Raw genomic sequence first — 22,943 nt, 5'->3', positions numbered from 1 at the left:
CTTAATAAACCAATAAAGATTTATACAGTGGCTTGCAGCAGTTTCTTTTCAGAAATGATGTCAGGAGAATGGTCCATACTCCATTGTCACAGAAACACCAAGGTAAAGCAGAAATCTGTCAAAAATAAGTGCTGCAGCTAAAACTATACATTTACGAGAGAGATGAGCTTGACGTCCACCTTGCTACAACCTCCTGTCAGGTGGTTGTAGAGAATGGTCGTGTCTCCCCTCAGTCTTCTTTCTCCAGACTAAACAACTGCAATTCCCTCAGTCTCTCCTCATAAGTCTTGTGCTCCAGACCCCTCACCAACTTTGTTGCCTGTCTCTGGACATGCTCCAGCACTTTAATGTCCTTGTAGTGAGAGCCCCAACACATAACACAGCACTTGCGGTGCAGCTTCACCAGTGCTGAGTACAGGGGGACAGTCACTGCTCTGGTCATGCTGGTCCCACTATTTCTGATACAAGCCAAGATGCCATTGGCCACCTTAGCCATCTGGGCACACTGTTGACTCATGTTCAGGCAGCTGTTGATCAACACCCCCATGTCCTTTTCCTCTGGACAGCTCTCTAGCCACTCTGCCCCAAGTCTGTTGCATTGCATTTGGGTTGAGCTGGCATTGGTAGCTGCAGCAGTAGAGATGGTGACGTGCTTCATTGCAGTACTGATACAGGAACATACCAGGCTCACTGGTGGGGCACGTGACCAGGTAAAACATAAGTCTGACACAATTTTTCTCTGAATTTTTTGTTTTGAGTTGTTTTTTATTTCTGCAACAAATAAGCTAATGTGTGCAGATCAGCTGGGTTGTTGCAGTTGTCTCAGCTCTGTAGACACACCTGCAGTCAAACAAACCCGCTGCGTTGTTTAAATTTGTTTGAATATCAGACTGCTGTAAAAATACTGTAGTTTAACTGTAGCAGCCTCGTGTTTTATTCATTAATAGGTAATCTAGAAAGGTTTGTTGTCTGTTAGTGAGAAGAACAACAGTAATTGATTAATGTAGTAAAGAAACTCCCTAACTACAACCTATTCTTGTTTCTACAGGGCTAGTTAGACTTCGTTCAAGTCCGTTTCCTAAGCTGCAGGGGACAGAATACATACTTAATGTCACAGCTACCGATGATAATGCTTCTGGAGGGCCTCATTCTCTTACAAGTACTGCCCAGGTTGTTGTGAAAGTTGATGATGTCAACAATAACAAACCTGTCTTTCAGAAGGTAAATATATGAGACTTAGTCATTTATATTAGACTGTGTGGTAAATGTGTAAGACTGTAGTGTCACTGCAAGTGATGCAGCAGACTCAATAAGTGATTCCTGATGCTGCAGCCTTCTCCATCTTTTCAGCCTCTCTCCTAGGGCTTAGAGGGTTTGTTCTCTTCTTATGGCAAAACAGCTCCTGTGAGCACTGTCTCTTCCTTGAACCACATCTCACCTCTGGCATTTTAGAAGATGAGGTTGAGTGAATAACTTTTGGAGGTTCAGTGTGGCATCTGTGAAGAGGAATGGATAGGTATAGCTACTTACATAGTGGATTTGTTACAAAATGTTCCACAATACCTCTCTAAATTACATAGGCATCTTTTGATAATTATATGTGTGGAACTGATGGAAGAGAAGAATGGAAGTGTTTTCTCTTAATTTACAAAGCACTGTAAAAGTAAATGCTTGAATATGTTTTCAGAATGTTAATTTGTATTGTAGTTACATTGTCTAAAAATGTCAAGTTTGATACTGATGGCTAAAATGTTGATGAGCAGTGTTGTGTATTTGCAAAAGTCAGTGTCTATTCATGTCAGCCTTGGAAATTCTCAGTAATTTATCCCTGACAAACTTGCTCTGTGTAGCAATCCCTTTTTGACTGAAGCAATTCTGTGGTTTGGGTAAGTGGATGCTCTCTTTTTTTTGGTAAGACTTTTGCAAATGTAGAAAAATATTTGCATTTGAAACTATGTGCAAATGTTTCCCCAAATATTTTCATTAATGGAGATGCAGAGTGGCCTTGTGTGGTGTTGGTGTAACTGCAAAATAGCAAGTGAAATCTGTAAATATGGTACAGATAAAATACTAACATTACTGCATGTGAATGGAAGTGTAGGTAAATCTTTTTTATTTGTTTGTTTTCCCTCTAATATATCTTTAAATCAAAGGACATGGGAAGTCCTTTATTTTTCTTTGTTTTTTCTCCCCTCAGTGTCAGTATTATCAGGAACATGCTTCTGTGTTGGAAAACCAGCCTTCAGGGACAGTTGTACTGCAAGTTGAAGCCACTGATGCAGATGAAGGAGCCAATGGTATAGTGAAATACGGCTTGATGCACAGAGGTGGTGCCCTACCAGCGTTTAGTATTCATCCTGACACAGGTAAAGCCAATATCAGAACTGATACTGGCATATAGAAACCGTTTTGTTACACTGAAAAAAATCTTAAATAAAATCAGACTTCGTGCTTTTTCATTTAGTTTTTTTGATAGACAAAATATAAACTGTATTAACTGCGTGAACAAATACTGTCCTTTTTGTTTCATACATGTCCAGTGCTGAACTGGAACGGATGTTTTCCCTGTGATGTGGAAGTTGTGCTGTGTGAAATAACATGGTTTTTTGTAATTTAATTTAAAATACTATATTTTAAGAGCACATTATCTTGCAATATTGTTCATGGCCTACAAATGAATTAACCAAATGAGAGTAGTCTTACTAACAACAAAGAAGCTAAGTCTTGAAAGGCTAAAACTAAATTCAGGCTGAAGTTTTGGAGGATAGACATGAAACATGCCTTTATACTTACTGCTCTTCAAAAGAAATATTTTTCTAGAAACTCTTTCTCTTGCTTTGGCACTTACCTCAATTTTCTAAATTTTAGTTCAGCTAGATATAAATGTATATGAAGTTTGTATGTGAGCAGTACAATTTAAGCTGTTGAAATTGTTAAATCTCGTGACTGGATCCTTGAACCTGAAGTTCACATTGTGGGTATATTTAACCTATTGCCTTATATCTCAGTATATTGACAGACAAATAAACATGTAAATGTATTGTCAAGTGCATATTATTTTAACTCTGTGGCATTTCATTTGTTTTCAGGAGTTCTGACAACTGTACAGGTATTTGATCGAGAAAAACAAAGGGAATATCCTGTCACTGTGACAGCAACAGATCAGGCAGTGGAACCGCTCATTGGAATATGCCAGATAAATATTGTCATCCTGGACCAAAATGACAATGATCCCAGATTTGAAAACACCCGCTATGAATGTAATTGACAGTCATTGGATAGAGTTTCAGTGCCTGAGTGTGAGCTTACCTGATGTCTAAGATTTTGGGGTTTTGTCTTTCCTGCCGGTAGATTGTGTGGTCGACTAGATGATTGCAGCTAGAGATGCACTTACCTTAATTAACTGCAGAACTGTTCTTCTGTGTGATGTGCAATGGAACAACTACAGTCATGACTTGTAGAACTTCCCGAGTGTCATTAGGGGAAGATCACTTGAAACAATAGCTATGTCAGTATCTTTCCTCACCTGACTATGCTGAATGTCTGTGGTATTACACAGAGATGTGAAAGTTGTAATAAGAATGTGAGTGTGCAGTGATGAGCACTAACTGTATTCTTTTACTTTCTGGTGAATGAATTTTTGTCATAACTTTTGATTATGTACTTTTCCCATTTGAATTTCATAATTCTTCATTTTTTGTTGTTTTAGCTTTCCTTCTTAATTCTTAAATAGCCCCTGTTCATGGATAAATACCCAGAGGCACGTATAATATTCATTAAAAAAAATCAAGACTGATAATTCTTAGTTATACTAGTTATGTTGTTCTTATACTATGCAAATCCTAGAAAGTAGTTTCTGACAATATGGTCCTTTTCTTCTGGTTTTATGCAAGAAATTAAAATTCTATTTATGTATATTTCATACAGAGCAATTAGTCCCTTAGTAAAAATATAAGGGAAAAAAAAAGTAGTATCTTACAAGAAATAAGAATTTCTTATGAATGTGATAATATGAAGTTCAAATGTGATCTGTAGCTCTGGAGTCATAGCAGCTCTTTAAAATGCTTTTTATGGCCATTGTTCCAAGGAAGATAAAGCTACAGCTTCCATAGATTATTCCTTTAGTATTTCTTGATTTCTTAATGAGATGTCCGTGATGCTTTAGTGAAATAATGGTCAGTTTAAAATACTCTTTACTTACATTAGATTTCCTAAGAGAAGACACAAGAGTTGGGACCAGCTTTCTTCGTGTTGCGGCCCATGATGATGACTACAGCTCAAATGCTGCCATTACATATTCGATGGCAAATAAAGAACCAAATTATTTACAAATTAATCCTACTACAGGTTGGGTGTTTGTGAACCAACCCATATCTCAGGTATGGTACTTGCTTTCCTTTTTAAGCTGGCTATCTCAGTGTATCATAGGGAGGGACTGAGGTCACAAGTTTGTGTTATCCTGTCACATTAAAGGATCGATAAGTCATGCTTAAATTAAACATGAGTCTAAGGCTTTTAGCTGATATGTTCATTGACTGTGAATTGCATATAAGCAAGCCTTGCTTTCAGCTGGAAAGTAGCAGCCGATAGCACTGTCTCTGGGAACTTGTTCTTTCCATTTCATTACCTTTGACATGCTAGTACCAAAGACTGGAGGGCAGAGACTTAAGCAGGGAAGCAAAAACTCAGGTGTAGGACTTCACTATGTTAACAGTCAATAAGTTAAGACACAAACCTGAATGTCAAAGAGTGTGAAATTTAGCTTCTGATACAGATTCCCAAATTGATATGTGTTAGTCATGGTGGAGTAAGCATAGCTGTCCCTTGGGAAGGTGGAGGTATAGTGAGCAAAATTAATACATATGTTTATCTAAGATTTACCAGTTTCAGCTACTTCCAAGTACTTACATAAACAGTTGGATATTCTCAGAGTTGTAATTTGTGTTAGAACAAAAATGACGTTAGATGTCAATCTTTAAATACCTAATACTTTTTAATATTGAAATTTACCTTCTACATGACCAACACAAAACTTTAGTGAAAGTGTATTCTTCCAATATGTTTTCTTTACTGAATCCAAGATTCAGCAGGACCTACAAGATCAAGACCTTAGATTCAATAAGAATCTAAGAATCAATAAGACCTACAGACCTAAAACCAAAAATGGTTAGGTAAGCTTAAGAACTCAGGAGCTTCACAAAGTGGGGTTTTTTGATTTTTGTTTCAAATTTTATATGAAATTTACTAAGGCTTTTGAGACAAATAGCAACATTTTTCCAACAATCTTAAGTGAAGTATATAGAATTTTCATCAACCTTGAACCCACTTCGTACTCTGAACTCGGTATTCTGCAGTTGTGGATGTTGTTTTTCTGTAGAGGTTTTCTTAACTGTGCCTTTAATTTTATGTATTCATTTATTTTGGAAAAATAACCAAATTCTTGATCAAACCTCTCTGTAATGGAACTTCTTTTTTCTGTTCAGAGGTCATCTATAATTCGAGAGATTATTGCTACAGATGGAGGTAATAGAAGCAGTAAAGTTGAACTTGCAGTAACTATTACCAGTGCAAAAAACCAGCCTCCACAGTGGGAAAGAGAGAGCTATGAAGTTGTTATTCCAGAGAATACTACGCGAGATGCTGCAATTTTGGTAAGATTGAGGCAAACTTATTTGTCTATCTATGGCTCTAAGGCTATAGAGTAATTGAATATTGCTTATTTTGCTTAAATATAATGAGCTTTTGTAACAATCTTGTGTGTTGCAGGGACCAATGATCTGCTATCAGTTTTCTTTCAGAAATGTTGATGGTAACCAGCATTTTTGCTCTAATTTCTATTTGTGCAACCATTATTTAATTTCCTTCCTTCCCATTTGGACAACACAGTAGGTGTTGAATTCTTTGAATGCCTTTGTGTTACCTGAGATGATTATTTGGCTTAAAGTACTTTGAGTTGTTCAGTTTGATTGCTTGGAATGAGTAATCTGAACAGTTTTATAAAATAACTGCAAAATACATATTTTAGGATAAAATGGTAACTTTTGGCTGTGGCTGTTTGTGGCCCTGAGATGTATCAGGCAGGGTTAAGATTTGGTTATCAGGAAATACTTGTCTTAGTGTTTTCAGCTGAGATGAACATCTGGCAGAATCAACACACAAAAGCTTTTAGAAGTGTTTCTGTAGTTAAAAAAGTGCCGATTACACAAAGTTTTTTGAACTGTGCAGACAATCAAAGCAACTTCTCCCCTTGGTGATCCCCGTGTGACTTATAACCTAGAAGAGGGGCTTGTTCCAGAGACCAACATGCCAGTTCGTTTCTACCTGACTCCAAACAGACATGATGGTTCTGCTTCAATCCTGGTAGCTGAGCCACTAGATTATGAAACAACAAAGAGCTTTCTGCTAAGGATTCGAGCACAGAATGTTGCTGCAGTTCCTCTGGCGGCATTCACTACAGTCTATGTTAACGTAACAGGTGTGTAAGCTGTTCAGTGATGTTATAGTACAATCATAGTTCTTTGGTTTTTTTCTTTCAAGTTTTATGGTTGTGTCTTTATGGAGTTTTTTTTCTGTTTTAGATGTCAATGACAATGTCCCATTCTTCACTTCATCTATTTATGAAGCCTCAGTAACAGAGGGAGCTGGTGTTGGGACATTTGTCATTCAAGTGTCTGCCACTGACCTTGACCTTGGTCAGAATGGTGAGGTAAGCAAGTGGGGACCTACATCTTCTGTGATGAAAGGTATGGAATAACTTCTGTATGGACAATGGCTAGATAGACTAGAAATCTTCAACCTAGAAAAGGGATGATTCATACGAAAACATGAGATGAAGTAGTGAATTACCTGGTTCTCTGACTTGCCATGTGAAAAATGCAACTAAAACTAGTAGACTTGAGACAGAAAACAAAGAGGAAATATTTATACAACCTGTAGTTAGGTGAAAATCTTGGTATAGGATGCTCTGGTTTGGAAAGGTCTATGTAGTCCTTGCATGTGATTGGATAAATTAATGGAAGAAAAAAAAAGTGTTAAAAGCTTGTGTGAGTTGGGAATACTGAAAACTGCATCCTTACAAAATATTTCAAGTTAAGACCAAAAGTGGATGTGTTTATTACTGATTCTAAAAATCAAAAGTAGGTCTAGGCTTAGAGCAGAGTACAAGCTGAAGTCAAGGGCATGAAAACATACATATGTCAAAGAGAGACTAGAACATGGTCCATGATGCTCCAGATTTAGTTTACTTGTGGTTATTCTAGTAGTACCTGGGATCTTGAGCTGAGTTTGAATGCTGTTACACAGGCACTGTGTAAACATGAGCTACTCAACTCGGGAACTCATTAAACAAATGTTTTTCCTTTAAAGATCAGTATTCAACATGGAAGGAAGTTAATTGACTTAAACTTGATTGCTCAAGATGGCAGTTTTACTCAACTGATTAAGTTCTCAAACACAAGACTGTTCTTCTGCACTTTAAGTGTTTATTTAGTTGTGAACTATCTAACAAAAGGAAGATATAGATTAACAACTTCTCTTTAATCCTTTAGATAACTTACTCCCTGTTACATGACAGTGTCAGAGACTACACATATTTCCACTTGGACCCACAGACAGGCTCAATATACACTTCCTCAGTGTTTGATAGAGAGAAGAAGGGATCCTATCTTCTGGAAGTCAAGTCAGTAGATGGTTCTGAATCAGCTCGACCTGGAAAACATGGGAAGCCAAACTCGGGTAAGAGACAAGATATCTGTGACAAGCATGATTTTACCTGGATTATTCTCTGTAAATAGCTTTGAAATGCAAGATTAATTTCATTTTTTCAACTGAAAGAATGACCTCTGTTTTGTTTTTGAGTTTTAATGTTTTTATGTGCAACAGTTGTATCAGAGCTGAAAGAGAGTTTATATGATGATCAGGCAAGTTTTTTGTTGTGAAATTAAAAGAAAACTAGGGCTTCATAGTTACAGTTTAGAGAGTATTTTCTAGCTGGCAAAGATGCATCCATTATCTGTGGGATACAGATTTTTGGGTAGTGGAGATGTTTCTCAAAGTACTGCATATGGTGCTGTATCTGGTCAAAGGTAATTATGAAGTATGAAGCAGGAAAGTTTGAGACAGAAAATCCCATTGTTGGTTGACAGCGATGCTTAAATAACAATGTAAGATTTGGCTTTTGTGGCTTCAAGACAAAAAGTTTTGACTAAAATCTGTGCAATTGCCATATTAGGCATCAATTATTCACATATTATCTGTTTAAACAAATTGGATGTGACGTTCATTTGATATCCAAGTGCTCTTCAGTAATGTTGGTATATATATTGTCCACAACCCTAAGGGTTTGTTTCTGTATTGTCTGCATATTCGTCTTCATTTAATGTGCAGCTAGACAGTTTAAGGAATTGTAGCTGACAGAAGTGGCACAGCTGAGTATTTTAATCTCTTTTTTCTTGTCTCTCTAGACACAGCCTACGTGCGTGTTTTTATCAGTGATGTGAATGATAACAAGCCTGTCTTCACTCAAAGTGTCTATGAAGTAAATGTGGATGAAGACCAGGACGTGGGCTCAACAATCATTACAGTCAGTGCTAACGATGAAGACGAAGGTAAAGTATTGGAATTACCCAAAGCTGTGTCTAAAATATTAATGAGTTAATTTCAGCACACCAAGACACATTTAGTAGTGCTAGAAAGGAAAATGTCTTTTTGTCTCTAGATTTTAAAACTTCTTTAAATGTGAACTCAGCGGGCATGAACGTTAGTTCATAATGGAGCTGTGAGGCATAAGTTAAATAACTTATTTCAGGAGGTAATGCATTAATGTGGGATGATATGGAATAATTTCTATGCCAGCAAATACAAATGTATTATAGATAATATAATTTACTTACAAATGGGTGCCAATAAAAATGTCTTGGTTAACTAGAATGAATCAGACTTGATTTCAGTGAGATTCATTTGCTTTCTCTAAGGATGGTGTAGTTGTATTGTTCTTTTTTGGGGGTTTATCTTTTTTTGTACACATTCTCATATTTTAATCTAGACTTCTTAAATGCATGTAGTGGTTCTTACCTATATTGCTGTATCTACAAATCAGTCAGGAATTCATCCGTAGGTCATAAAAAAGTAAGTACATAACCAATGCTCATAAATGAGAGAGGGAATGGTACAGACTTCCAGCTTTTGGCCATGGTGCACTACTAATTTATCTTTACTGTGTGATGAAACAATACTTTTTTGTTGCACAAGTCCCAGAGGACTGTTCTGTCGATATGCTTGTGAAGTGCAAGTACATCCTGTCTCCGTTTAATTCATCACCCACTCAAGGTTGAGGCAAAGGTGGCAAAATTGTACTGAAGGGGGATTTGCCTACTCAAGGAACTTTGTTTCTTAGGCTGCCTGTACATCTACTGTATAGTGTTGGATCAGGGGATGTGATGTGATGTGATGGATATGTGGCACTTCATTTCTCTCCTCTTAATAAAGTAAATGACTAAAGATGTAGCCATGAAAGAAGTGAAGAAGAGAAGAATGATAATGTGAAGGTAGGGCTTGCAGAAAGGCTAAAAGTCTTTACTTGATTTTAAAACATTGGCATATTGGTAATGCCTCTGAAATTTTGAAAAGTTCTATTAGGGCTATCTCTTTTGGCCTGATACATAATGATCCTGTTCGATAGTTAATTCTATGTATAAATTAATGTGAGTGTGGAATGATTCTACAGTATGAAGCCCTTTATGATAACTCAGATGGGGAGTGTTAACAAATAAGAACTTGGTTTTTTGATCCCATAACCCTGGCCAGTCATTTGGATCCTTCAGTGAATTTAAGAGATCATAAGTAAATTAATTAACAGTTCATTGGAAAGACACATTTTATAATTAAACACAAATTACAATTGGACATATGAGAATTGTAAATGCTGACATAGCTGCATGTTTTAAATGACCACAAAACCGCAGTACCAAAAATCACTTATTGTATGATTTGTACTTCATCTTGACATCCAGTGTTTCAGTGTCCTTCAAGAAATGAGTGTTTTCTGACACTGTTGGTAATTGACAGGAACAAATGCTAAATTACGATATCAGATCACAGCCGGAAACACAGGAGGAGTACTTGATGTAGAACCAGAAACAGGAGCCATTTTTATTGCCCAACCACTGGATTATGAAGAAACAAAAATGTATGAGATACACATGTTGGCCTCTGACGGGAAGTGGGAAGATTATGCAGTTGTCATCATCAATGTCATGAATAAAAATGATGAGACTCCAGTTTTCTCTATCAATGAATACTATGGAAGTATAATTGAGGAACTGGATGGGTTACCAGTCTTTGTACTTCAGGTAGTGTATGCAGTTTCAGAGATTATAATATTTTAGTGAAAGAGCACAAATTACTGTGATAAAATTATGTTAATAATAATCCAGAACAGATATATTCATGAAACTTAGTTTTACTGAGGTGTTTTTTTTTTCATTTAATGGAAAAATATTTGCAAAGATAGTAAGTAGGATAAGCAGCATGGATCCTTTGTGATCCTAAACACCAAATCATTAACATTTTCAAGTAACTCTCAGAATAGCACAGTTAAATTAGTTATTTCTGCAAAAAAAAAAAAAAATAGAATATCTACATTGTTAATGTAGTGCAAAGCATATTTACCTACTCTGCATTATCCCTCAGTCACCCCCTGCCATTCGTTTGGTGTGCATGTATTAATAGCATGTCATATACTTTTGCTTGGACTCCTTCAGACTGTAGCAGCATGTAGGATATAATGCAGTCGTTGCACATTTTATACTTTCTATGTCTTTGTTTTCCAAACTTTTTCAGGTTATGGCAAATGATCCTGATAGTAGTGTGGATGAAGGAGATTTGAGATACTCGTTGCATGGGCATGGTGCAGCTGATATTTTCACAATAGATGAGAAAACAGGCAGCATTTACTCACACAAGATGCTGGATCGGGAAGAGAGAGCACTGTGGAGATTTGTTGTGTTGGCTACCGATGAAAGTGGAGAAGGACTTACAGGATTTGCTGATGTAATTATTAATGTGTGGGATATAAATGACAATGCACCCATGTTCACGTGCATGCCTGATGATTGCAATGGGAGTGTCTTTGAAAATTCTCCTGCAGAGACGTTAGTCATGGAAATGAGTGCAGTTGATCGTGATGATCCAAATGTAGGTCTTAATGCTGTCCTGACTTACAGGATAACAGAGAATGTAAAAAATGAGTTTGGTACTGACACGTTTAATATTAATCCCAATACTGGTGCAATCCACGTAGCAGGGGGCATGCTAGACAGAGAAAGGACTGAAAAGTATTTCCTTACTGTTGAAGCAAGAGATGGGGGCGGACTAACAGGAACTGGCACTGCCACGATCTGGGTTGCAGATGTCAATGATCATGTACCAAAATTCACAAAGAAGGTGTGGCAGGCAGTGGTTCCTGAAAACAGTGCCATTGACTCGGAAGTTCTGCAGGTGTGTGCTACAGATGCAGATGCTGGGGAAAATGCTGACTTAGTATTCAGTATCATTGGGGGAGACCCAGACCAGAAGTTTTATGTTGAGAATGACAAAGAATGGCAATGTGCCACGATTCGACTGAAGAAAAAATTGGATTTTGAGAATGCACGTGAAAGGCAGTTTAACCTTACTCTTACAGTGGAAGACCTTGATTTTTCTAGTATTGCAGTGTGCCTGATTGAAGTTGAAGACTCTAATGACCACAGCCCAGTTTTCCTTTCTCAGTTTATTCAAACAGGCCCTTTCTTTGAAAACATGCCTGTAGGTACTACAGTAACCACAGTGAAAGCTACAGACAAGGATTCTGGTTTGAATGGGAACATTGTGTATTCTATAAAGTCAGATTCAGATCCTATGAGACAGTTTGAGGTTGACCAGTATGGTCACGTGATTGTGGCCAATACAGTGGATCGTGAAGTCATTCAGACATACAGTTTAGTAGTGCAAGCTTCAGATCAAGGGACTCCTGCCCGCACAGGAAGCATTACAGTTTTGGTTAACTTGCTTGATGTTAATGACAATGGACCAAGGTTTGAGGCACCGTACATGCCTGTAGTTTGGGAAAATAGATTGAAGCCTGAAATCGTGTATATGAACCATACATCAAAACTGCTTCACGCATTTGATCCAGACAGTGAGGAAAATGGGCCACCCTTTTCATTTTCATTGCCACCAGATTATCAGAATTCTTTGGATTTTTCTCTTACTGACAACAGAAATAACACAGCAACTGTAACTGCTTTGAGGCCCTTTGACAGAGAAAAGCAGAAGGTGTTTCATCTGCCAGTAGTTATAACAGATAGTGGGATCCCAGCTATGAGCTCTACAAACACTCTAACTATAACAATTGGTGATGAAAATGACAACTGCCATGAATCTGGCCATAAGGAAGTCTATGTGTACAGTTACAAAGGTAAGTGCTATCTGGATATTATATCAATTGGTCCTTTTGCTATTTTTGAACAGCTACTTGGATGTTTCACTTCTGTGACAGCCCAGGGGAGTCTGAAAAATGGGCCAAGAACTGACACAGCTTGGTAGTTTCTTGCCCATTTCCTTTTTTCAGTCATGTCCTTCTTTCCCAGCTGTACCCCAGAAGGTGTTCCCAATCTTTTGCTGGATTCCCCTGGTGTGCTTTTTGAAATGATAGAGTAGCAATGAAACGTGTGGGGATTAACTCCTGATGTGGTGATTTTTTTGCCTGCATATTTTATATAAAATTGTATTTATGTGTCATTGTGGTTTTGTTTTCTGTTGTTTTCAGCTTTTCTTCTTCTATGTGATATCCATAGTGTACTTACCTTTCCAGAACTGGCAGAAATTGTATGGCAGGCTGTGTATTACTTTAAGAGTCTTTGATCATAACCATCACCAAACTGAGCAGGAATCTTTGGCAGAATATAAAGTGCTCTGAAAAGCAAAAATTAAATGCACATTTATCTATAATAATTTCTTTCAACAGGGAAGTGGTCAGCAACAGCGCTTGGGGAAGTATTTGCACCAGATCAAGATGACTGGGACAATAAAACATTTCTTTCTGAAGGAAAACTGCTCAAGTGAGAATTTTATTTGTGTCAAAATGAGTAATATTTATGCTTTTGTAATTACTCACTGTGTATTTCTCTTGTTCAGGATGTGGATGAAGCCAAAGTTATTGAATATATTAGGGAATGTAGCTTCTGAATGCTAGGTATTATGAAATTAATGCATGAAATATTTTTTCCAAGAGAATGCAAGATCTCACCATGCTGTTGGTTTTTAGTCAGATGTCATTGTTAATTTATTTTAAGATGTGCATTCTGTAAGATGCAATTTAAAAATAGGCAGGGTTTTTAATACTTGCCCTCAGATATTGGAGTTGATGGAATACAAATCCCAGATTTAAAAGGGTGGAATGGAATAATTTCATCAAAAGTGGAAGGGAATTTGGTGATCTCTGTTGATGACTAAATTTACAATTCCATGCAAAACCCATGAGTCTTAGATTAGTGGAGATTTTTCTGTTAATTGAAATTTTGAATTGGATCCTTAATACCTACTTACACATTATTTATTTGTATCATAAAGTGAGGTGGCATACAGCATAATTGCATGCTGTTTGAAATACAGGAAGTGGATATGAAAAGAAATGTGACTTTTTGTCTCTGCTGTGAATAAGAGTTTAAAAGCTTTGTGTGGCCCAGAATTAAAGATTGACTTTCTGTTCATCAGCAGCCCCTGTTTCCATATCAAAAAGTTATCGTTCCATAATAGTGGTCATAGAATATTTCCATAATTACTGATTAGTATCCCTTTGAGGTGGCAAATGAAGATCATAGAATCATAGAATGGTAGGGATTGGAAGGGACCTTTAGAGATCATCTAGTCCAACCCCGCTGCAGAAGCAGGTTCACCCAGATAGGTCACATAGGAGCATGTCCAGACGGGTCCTTGAAGACCTCTAAGGAAGGAGCCTCCACAACCCCTCTGGGCAGCCTGTGCCAGGGCTCCCTCACCTGAACAGTGAAATAGTTTTTTCTTATATTTAAATGGAACTTTTTGTGTTCCAGCTTCATTCCATTACCCCTTGTCCTGTTGCTAGCTACTATAGAAAAAAGAGATACAGACCTTATCTTGTTCCAGATGGATAAATGAGAATCTGGAATGACTGTGGTTTTGTTACTTATCTCATAGACCTGCCCCCGATGACTATGTTGAATGCTGTGGTTCAAGTACACGTGGCTTTTATTCAGGATTTGGGAAGTCTGGGGATTTAGAAGTGACAGAAACATCTTTTTATAAGCTCAGCAAATTGTTGCTTCTGAATTAAGGTGTTTCTGGTGCTTTTCTGAGGTTGTTTGTTGATTGCCAAATGTTTTGATCCTATTGCCTTTATAGTAACTTTTAAAGCCTTCTGAATTGTGTCAATGAGTAAAGTAAGCTCTCAATTTTGGTTTGTCTAGGTCTTTCACATTAAATCGGAGGACTGGTTCTTTGATGATGGTGGATAACACTCCTCCAGGAATATACAACTTAAAAGTTAGAGTTTCTGATGGAGTTTGTCCTGATGTTATATCTACAGTACAAATTCATGTCAAAGAGCTGGAAAATGAAGCCATACAAAACTCAGCCACTGTGCGTCTGTTAGGTTAGTTTTATTTGCTGATAAGAGTTTATATCAGTTGCTTCTGTAACCGAATGATTGTTTGCTGTAGGTGTTATTATATCAATATTTGATTTTACTTATGACTGTAGGGAACTTTCTGATATGTTTCCATATTGTTAAATAAGAATAAAATGAGAAATTATCTTGTGGTCTCCCAGTATTTAACGTTTGTCTGTTTTTCAATCCCAAACTCAGATGTCACAGCAGAGGAGTTCATAAGGGGAGATGAACACGGCAAAACAAGGCATGGCAAGTTCAAGGAATTACTAGGAAAAATATTGCCTGCTAAGCTTAGTGATGTCATTGTCTTCAGCGTGATGAACATTGATGGAAAACAGACAGATGTAAGATTTGCAGTCCGTGGTGGTTTGGCATATTACAGACCTGAGAAACTGCACGCTGAGATGGCAGCATATAAAAATGAGGTACATTCTGTAGGGTTATCATTCACCCAGATACTGAGTTTGTAGAGTGTATATCCAAAATCTCAGAATCTCAGTGGAATAATAAATCTACAGACAAGGTTTGGTGGGCTTTTTGCTTTGCTCAAGACAAAAACTTGGTTTTGTCACTTCTTAGTCTCATACATACTATTGTTATATGTTTATACTAACTTCTGGTTCAACAAATGAAGCCATTTTTTAAGTCATAGAAGGATGGTTCTCCATTCCCATCATGGCACAGTTGCCTGTATTTTCTTCAGTTAATGTTTCATTCTGCAGTCTTTCCAACTTCTGAATATGAAATCAGAAGAATCCTTAGAAGCCAAAATAGTGCTGGTGTACAGAGAATGTCTTAACATTTTTTTGGCAGTTTTTTAGTTATTCCAGATGCTGATGGAAATACCCAAATCATCAGCTTGTGGCTATACACTTACAGAGAGGGTTGATGGTGCACAGATAGAAATTCTGTTGCACAAGAAGGGATTACACTTAATAGAAAAAACTCTGTGGGAAGAAATATGCAGGTTAGAAGAGGAGTTTCAAAAGAGATGAGTGAAATAGAGACAGAAAATTTTGTTATTGTATTTAACTCACCAAAGGACAACTTAAAATACAAAGTGATGCACGCTCCCAACTTTTTTTACTGTTATAAGTGGGAAAATATATTTGAATGTAAGATGTTTTCTTCCCCTTCCTGATGTTCCCTAACTGTCCTCTCTTCCAGATCCTGCACTCTTTCTTAACTCAGTTACCCAGATGCTATCTGTCTTGATCCACTGCTATTTTTTTTGTAATACTCAAGATTTTGACTTTGCTGAAGTCCTACAGGTGCTGCTGAACAGACAGTAGAGCTGTTGCCTTGCACAAAGGCAGGAGGCTGCTGCTCAGCTTGTAGCTTGCCCTGGACAAGGCAGCACTTCCTGACGTCATTTGTGGCTGTGGGGTTTTAATACGTGGCACATCTTAAGTGCAGGGTCTGCCTGATTCTGGGAAGTGAACAGGCATATCTCAACTTTACCACCTGCCTACATCTTAGTGTATCTTAAGTAATTGTGTGGATTCTGAGACTCTTCACAGTGACCAAGTAGGAAATTCCAGAGACAGATAGTATTCATGAAGCATAATGACTGGGGTTTTTTTCATATTTATTGAATTACTGCAACAACAATAAAGAAAATTGCACAGATTTCAAATATTCTGTGCCACAATGTATGGCAGGTGAATTCATCAAAGAGGTAACAAGGGGATTGCTTCACATATTTTAATGAAAAAATATGTTTGTATTAATTATATATCACCTCTCAATATTTAACGAATAGGTCTAGTGAGTAATCACCAATAGTTTACAGAAAAACAATCATAGCTAGAGAATTTCTCCAGTAGTTTTTGTACATGCATTTAACTATAAATATAGAAAATAAGTAATTAGCAGTGGAATTATTCATTTACTTGTTAAATAAATAATATGTTTGCATTACCTCCTTGGGATACAGCTTTACAACAGCTATTTTTATTTAGCAGAAAAATAATCCATCCTAATACTGTAAAGGAGCCAAGGTTGTTTATATGCACTGTGTTTTTCTCTAACAGTATTACATGGCTGTCTAGATGTGCATTATAGACTCTCCACTAATGGTGATAGATGTGGGCAGCAGGCACGAAACTGCATTGACAGGATGCATCATGTCATTATAAAGTACATTTTCTGCCTTTGGGGACATGTTTTTCAATACATGTTATGATACTTGAGGATATACAGACAATAGTTTATACAGGTCAAAGTTCTTACAGTGGTGAATTGAGATGACTGCACAAGTGAAAAAAAGAAAAGCACTTTAGTATTTATGTATTTGTTTTGATCTTTACAAATCTTATTGTTAAGATATTTGTCATACATTTTATCATTTGAAAAAATACATATTAAGTGTATAAATAAAGAGAGTCTAAGTCTGATACCTCGGTGTATACCACTATGAGAGGGTTGAGGTCTCTTGCACTAAATACACATCATTTTAATGTCTCTGAATCACCAAATACCAATCAAATTCTGAAGCTTTATAGGTATCTATGCAAAATCCCCAAACAAGTAGAAGGAAGAAAGCTGTTGTGCTGGGGAACAAACCTAGTGATAATGTAGTCATATGAGTAGGCTACTGGCTGAAATACAACAGGTCTGAAATGGCAGCTTTGTTGTCCTCAGGCTTATTGTGAGCAGAAAGCTTGTTTGCTTTCTACCAGTCCTATTTTGGGCTGCCTAAATTACAAAGTGCAAACTGCAGAAACACTGTTGCTCTGCTCTTTATTTGGATGTTTATGCTTTCAGGTGCAGCTCCTGTTAATGATAAAAACAATGAACTAACAAAGGTTATTGTAGAATGGAATAAAGTATTCAATGTGCTGAGTTAACTATTTTGTTTCAGACCATTTGATGTTAAAAGTAAGTCTATAGGGCACAAATCTGTTGACTGATTCCTAATTCCTACAAGGTAGACTTGTCAGACCACTGGCTGCGGACAAGATTACTAAATGCAGCTCAGCCCCGCAGTTTCCTGTGTCTGTACCCTTATGTGTGAGGGAACATAAGAAATAATATCTGGGTATAACTCACAGGGACAATTTTTATCCTGGCTTGAGCTAAACCAAGCCAGTTCCTGGGAGAATGCAGGGAAGTATGACGCAGACAACACAGCTTGGGAGGTGGAGTATCAGTGCTCTCAGAGCTTTTGATCCTTGGAAATAATGGTAGTAAGCTAGTGCAGGTTTAGCATGATCACAGTCAACCATGTCAATGATGGTGTTTTTAGGAAATACTGCTACTACAAATGTTTTCTATTTTTTTTTCAATGTATTTGTCAAATAATTTTGCTCATCTGTGTAGTCAGGGATGTTACTAATTAATACTCAAGAAAATAAAAGCATTTCAAAACATTCTATTAGGGTGAGACCTGTGATGTGTTAATCTCTATTTTCTCTTAGATCCAGACAGCTTTGCAATTGAACATTTCACAGATCGATGTAGATGAATGTAGGAGTGCAAACTGTAGTGAAGGCAGTGATTGTACCAACCACCTCACTGTGAGTGACATCCCAACCGTGATGGATACTGGAAGTGTGTCCTTTGTCTCAGTGACAACCACCGTCAGTGCGGTCTGCACCTGTGCAGCCAGGGACCGAGTTCATCAGTCCTGTTCCTCCTACCCTCGAAGCCCTTGCTTCAACGGTGGTGTGTGTATTGACACTTTGAATGGTTACAGGTGAGGAAACTTATGTTGCATATTCTCTTACTTTTTTTTCTTCTGGTTTAAAGTGTTCAGTGGAGCTTAAGATATAGAGGTCTAAAAAAAAATCATAAATGTACTTCTGATTGAAGGAGAAACAAAAAAACCTCCACAAGATACAGATCTAAAAAAATAATAAATGTACTTCTGACTAGAGGAGAAACGTACTTCTGACTAAAAACCCATGAATGCACTGGAGCATAAACCTAATGGCAGCAGGGTTTTTACTAGCGGCCCACTAATGGTGCTGTAGTCCTGAAAGTGCTGGAAATAGTGTCTGAGTAAGAGAGAAAACCCTGGGGAAAAACAGCGGTATAATTAAGATGTGTCCATTTACTTAAGAGCACCTAATTCAGCATGAAGGAATGGGCAGCACACTCTGTTGTCTTCTTTTTCTTTTCCAGCAGAGTGATAATAAAGGTAAATTTCAGTGGTAGCAGTAGGGATGAGGGGGAGTGAATTGTAGTTTAAACAATGGGTAAGATCTTAGAAAACATAAGACAGGAAACTTTGCTTCGCATTACCTGGCACATACCAGTATTCCTTTAGTAAAATTATACTGGTTTATTCTAGCTCAGGATGAACCTCTCTGAGTGTTTTTTTTTCTAGTAAAGTAATTGACCAAATGATGCATTGTGTTCTGTTTTACTTATTTAGGGAAATAATTTATTATTCTCAAAAACATGGCCTCAAAAATATTGTTTTGCTGGAGATAGTAATAGTGGATAAAAATGCTTTGTAATCTTGAGTTATTTTAATAATTGCCAAGCACTTTTGAGACTGCTAAAATCCTTATTGTTTCACTGCTGTTTCTTCACTGTGATTGAAACGCTGCATTTGTGACATATAAAATGAACAGAAAGTTGTATATTGGGGAATTTTGACTCTTCTTTGTGCTCTTTCAGATGTCTTTGTCCTGCTGCGTTTCATGGACCAGACTGCCAGCAGACTAAGCATAGTTTCCATGGAAATGGTTATGCATGGTTTCGTCCCATCAGGCCTTGTTTTGAAAGCTCACTCTCTCTAGAGTTTATTACTGTGGTTCCAGATGGACTTTTACTATATAGTGGTCCTTTATCAAATCCAGAACCTGAGACTTCAGAAAACTTTATTGCAATAGGTACTTCTACAAACGTATCTGACAAAATTAAATGTCTTTTGGGAATGAGTTGGTGTCAACAGTCTAGTAGTTAAGAGTATGAATTCTGCCTTTCCATCTTAAGAGAGAATTTATTTTCTGGTTTGAAAATATGTTGAAGCATTTCCTAATAGATCTTTCATCTTTGAGATCTATTTTTGTACCCTGCACCTATGGGTTTTAGTCCGCCGCAGAGTTGTAGAAATGAAGGGGAAAGCAAAATAGACAGATTGATGTATGTCAAACAATAATTCTCCTAGGAAAACTGTAGTGCTATAAAGGAATTTAGGTACTTGGAAGATAGATATTATGTGATTAATGCAATCTCAGGTGCATGTCATTCTTATCTAGTTTGGTGAGAAAAAAAGATTCCACTTATACCGCTTACGGTCACAGGGCATTTTTGCACACTTTTTTTAAAGGGGCAATGATTTAATGGCTGCATCTGTCCCCAGGTGACTCTGGAGGACAATGTATACACAAGTAGAACTCAGTTCTTCATGCTGGCACATATTAACAAAGTTACTACAGCTTTTTTTTTTTTTTGTGAATTAATATACCAGATGCACAGTATGGTTGGTATTTTACATTTTCCTAATTAATTGAAAGGTAATGTTGTTGGATGTTGTTCATCATTAAACTCTTTTTTGCTTTGCTTTGCAGTTACTTGTAAATTTGAGTAGAAGATGGAAAGGGGTAAAACCCACGTGTGCTAAATGCTTTATAGTGTTATGTAGTTGCTAATTGCTTATCAGGAATTAGTGCCAGAATTTTGACACAAAAGTGGCACAATCTATAGGATAAAAATGAAATCCTAGATTGAATGAGTCTTTCTGCAAACTAGAAGTCACAGAACTTAATTCTAATTATTTCTATAGTGAACCCCACTTCATGTAACTAGCAATAACCATCAGATCAGTACATTCACTAGCTGCTGAGACATCCAAAATGGAAAGATTATCTCACAGCTGAATTTAATTTCTTTTTCATGTTGTATTAGAACTCTCTGGTGGTATTCCTGTACTGAAGATGAGCCATGGCTCAGGCTTCGTGATGCTGCAGTTTCCAAGTCATCTGAATGTAGCAGACAAAAAATGGCATCGACTTGAAGTCAGAACCAATGGTCAGGTCAGTTATTTGACTTCTCCTCCTCCACATCAGGATATTTATATTTCCAATAGCATTTGCCTGTGCAGAAACAGGACAGTAGGTAAACCAGATTGGGTTATTATATATATTACTCTAAATGTGCTTGTAGATTTGATAAATGATACAAATTTTGGGAAGACAGCATTGTCAATTCCAGATCTACCTACATTATAATCCATATTCTGGGGGCAGAGGGGTCTTTCTTTCTTGTTTTTCCACTCTGTAACACATGTGTAGTGTGTGTAAAGGCTTAGTTATAATTTGTGCTTTCAGTGTACTCATTTGGACACTGAAATCAATTACCTATGCACAAAAGCAGATAAGTATTTATTTGCAAGTAAGTTACTGTTTTTGAGGAAGTGGTTAAACAACTCAGAAGCATAAATTAAATGTAGAGTTAACTGCCTTCTTTTGTTAAATGGTTCCATTTTGGCTTTACTGTTTACTGCAGTATGGTAAATGAACAGTTAAAAAACAAACCCTTTTTGCTTGATGAGGAAAGAAAAAGATGAATATTTGATGTAACTTGTTTACTGAGTTTTACAGAAATTGTTAATTCAACAATCCTATGTTTTGGTGTAGGATGTTCGATTCACTTTGGATCACTGCAGTGCAGCTGTTGTTTCAGAGATAGAGGGAGTAGGCAAATGGCTATCCACGGAAGATCGTACAAATTGTGAAGTCTTTGGGTCTGTTCCACGAAGGACAAGGTACATTTCTGGAGACTGACTGAAAGACAGTTTATTCTAAGGCCTTAGGACATTTTACCTATCAAATGGAATCAGTTATTAATGGCTAGGAGCGTAAAAGCATTTTCTTCTCCCTAGGACCTCTGGGCTAAGTCTGGACCTTAAAGCACTAAACAAATGTTAAGGAACTGGTCTTCCTCTGAGTAATGTATCAATACTGAATGACAACCCCAGAACACTATATGGCTGATACTGGAGCTTTTGTGGGTTTTGTGTACCATGCCTTACTCACAGGATTTCTCTCTTTTTATCAAGCCACTGTAAGACTGTTCTTGAAATCCTCACAAAATTAGTTTTTGAGTTTTTAATGGCAATAACTTTGAATTTTCAACCAGACTTCGTATCTGATTAGGGTAAGTCTGAGGGCTCCTCCTAACAACCTTTGGCAAAAGTATTAAGGCAGACTAAGGCATCGAGGTCTCTGACTGATCCGAGGTTACTGCCCTTGTAGCAGAGTCAGAGGAAGTGCACAGGTATCCATACCTTGACTGCTGACTTCACTGCTGGGTGTATTGGTATGAACTGTACCAATACAGTTTAAGTGAGCTGCTGCTGCTGTGCCTGATCATGGGCTGCAGTGGCTTATGGTGAGATTTGCAATCCATCTGTGTTTGATTTCCAGCAAAGCAATACAGCCACGATGTGATAAGGACTCTGGTTTGAATCAGTTGTACTATTGTGCCAGCCTTTAGCCTCAGTTAAAACTGAAAAAGTTGGAAAATTTGGTTCAAAAAGCAATTATTATATTCAAAGTAGAAGGATCTATTCAGCTACATTCTGCAGTGGTTTGGATTCAGTATACTTCAGTCCTTTGGACTGATGCTTATTGCCTTTGCTGATGACCCCATGCTGAGAGTCGTCACTGATCAGTATGTTTGAGGGCATGGCTTGGAATTAAAAGTTATCTCAGCAAATTGGTGAGAGAACCTGGAAATATACCATATTTTTCCTCTACAGCAAAGTGCCAAGTGCTGCACATGGACAGAAATAACCAGCCTCAGAAATGCAGAGAAGGGAACACCTGATAGCATCAGTAGAAGATACAGGTGGTAGTTGGAAAGTGAGTCAGCCATGTGACGTTAAGGTGAAAAAGGCAAGCACTACACAGTAATACCTCAACATGTGTAGGTCTCTAAGACATGGACGTAATTCTTCCACTCTGATTAGCACTGTTGGGCCTCAGCTGGAGTCCTGGGTCCAGTTTGTGCATCACAATGTAGGGTAGATGTGTACCAACTGGGTGTAGTCCAGAGAAGAGCAATGACTGTAATCAGCTTGCCTGGAGAATAAAACCTATAAAAAATGAAGGAATTGAGGTCACTGGAGTGAAAGCAGAGAAAATTGAGGAGAGATATGGTAGATCTCAGTATATATAAAGGAATACTATGAAGAGGATTCAGACAATCTTTTCTATACAAGGCTTTTAGTTACAATGAGAAATACTCAGGTTATATTTTAGGGAAGCCTTTGTACTAATAAAGATACTTGAGCTGTGGAATA

General features: G+C 37.4%; 1 protein-coding gene across 1 annotated transcript in view; it reads left to right on the top strand.

Annotated features, from left to right (window-relative positions):
* Positions 1-22,943, top strand: part of LOC104558430 (neural-cadherin) — a 60,572-nt gene that overhangs the window by 26,121 nt on the left and 11,508 nt on the right. Inside the window, exons 8-25 of the mRNA XM_062007602.1 lie at positions 1,049-1,221; positions 2,198-2,366; positions 3,090-3,260; positions 4,207-4,379; positions 5,484-5,651; positions 6,226-6,475; positions 6,579-6,706; positions 7,548-7,734; positions 8,463-8,606; positions 10,066-10,349; positions 10,840-12,454; positions 13,004-13,097; positions 14,484-14,668; positions 14,882-15,111; positions 18,106-18,383; positions 19,313-19,527; positions 20,546-20,673; positions 21,277-21,404. Of these exons, the coding sequence (XP_061863586.1) occupies positions 1,049-1,221; positions 2,198-2,366; positions 3,090-3,260; positions 4,207-4,379; positions 5,484-5,651; positions 6,226-6,475; positions 6,579-6,706; positions 7,548-7,734; positions 8,463-8,606; positions 10,066-10,349; positions 10,840-12,454; positions 13,004-13,097; positions 14,484-14,668; positions 14,882-15,111; positions 18,106-18,383; positions 19,313-19,527; positions 20,546-20,673; positions 21,277-21,404 (4,720 nt within the window). The remainder of the gene's footprint in view (positions 1-1,048; positions 1,222-2,197; positions 2,367-3,089; positions 3,261-4,206; positions 4,380-5,483; positions 5,652-6,225; positions 6,476-6,578; positions 6,707-7,547; positions 7,735-8,462; positions 8,607-10,065; positions 10,350-10,839; positions 12,455-13,003; positions 13,098-14,483; positions 14,669-14,881; positions 15,112-18,105; positions 18,384-19,312; positions 19,528-20,545; positions 20,674-21,276; positions 21,405-22,943) is intronic.

This window comes from Colius striatus, chromosome 14 (assembly GCF_028858725.1).
Source record: "Colius striatus isolate bColStr4 chromosome 14, bColStr4.1.hap1, whole genome shotgun sequence".
Classification (NCBI taxonomy): domain Eukaryota; kingdom Metazoa; phylum Chordata; class Aves; order Coliiformes; family Coliidae; genus Colius; species Colius striatus.
This window is presented reverse-complemented; position numbering and strand designations above follow the sequence as displayed.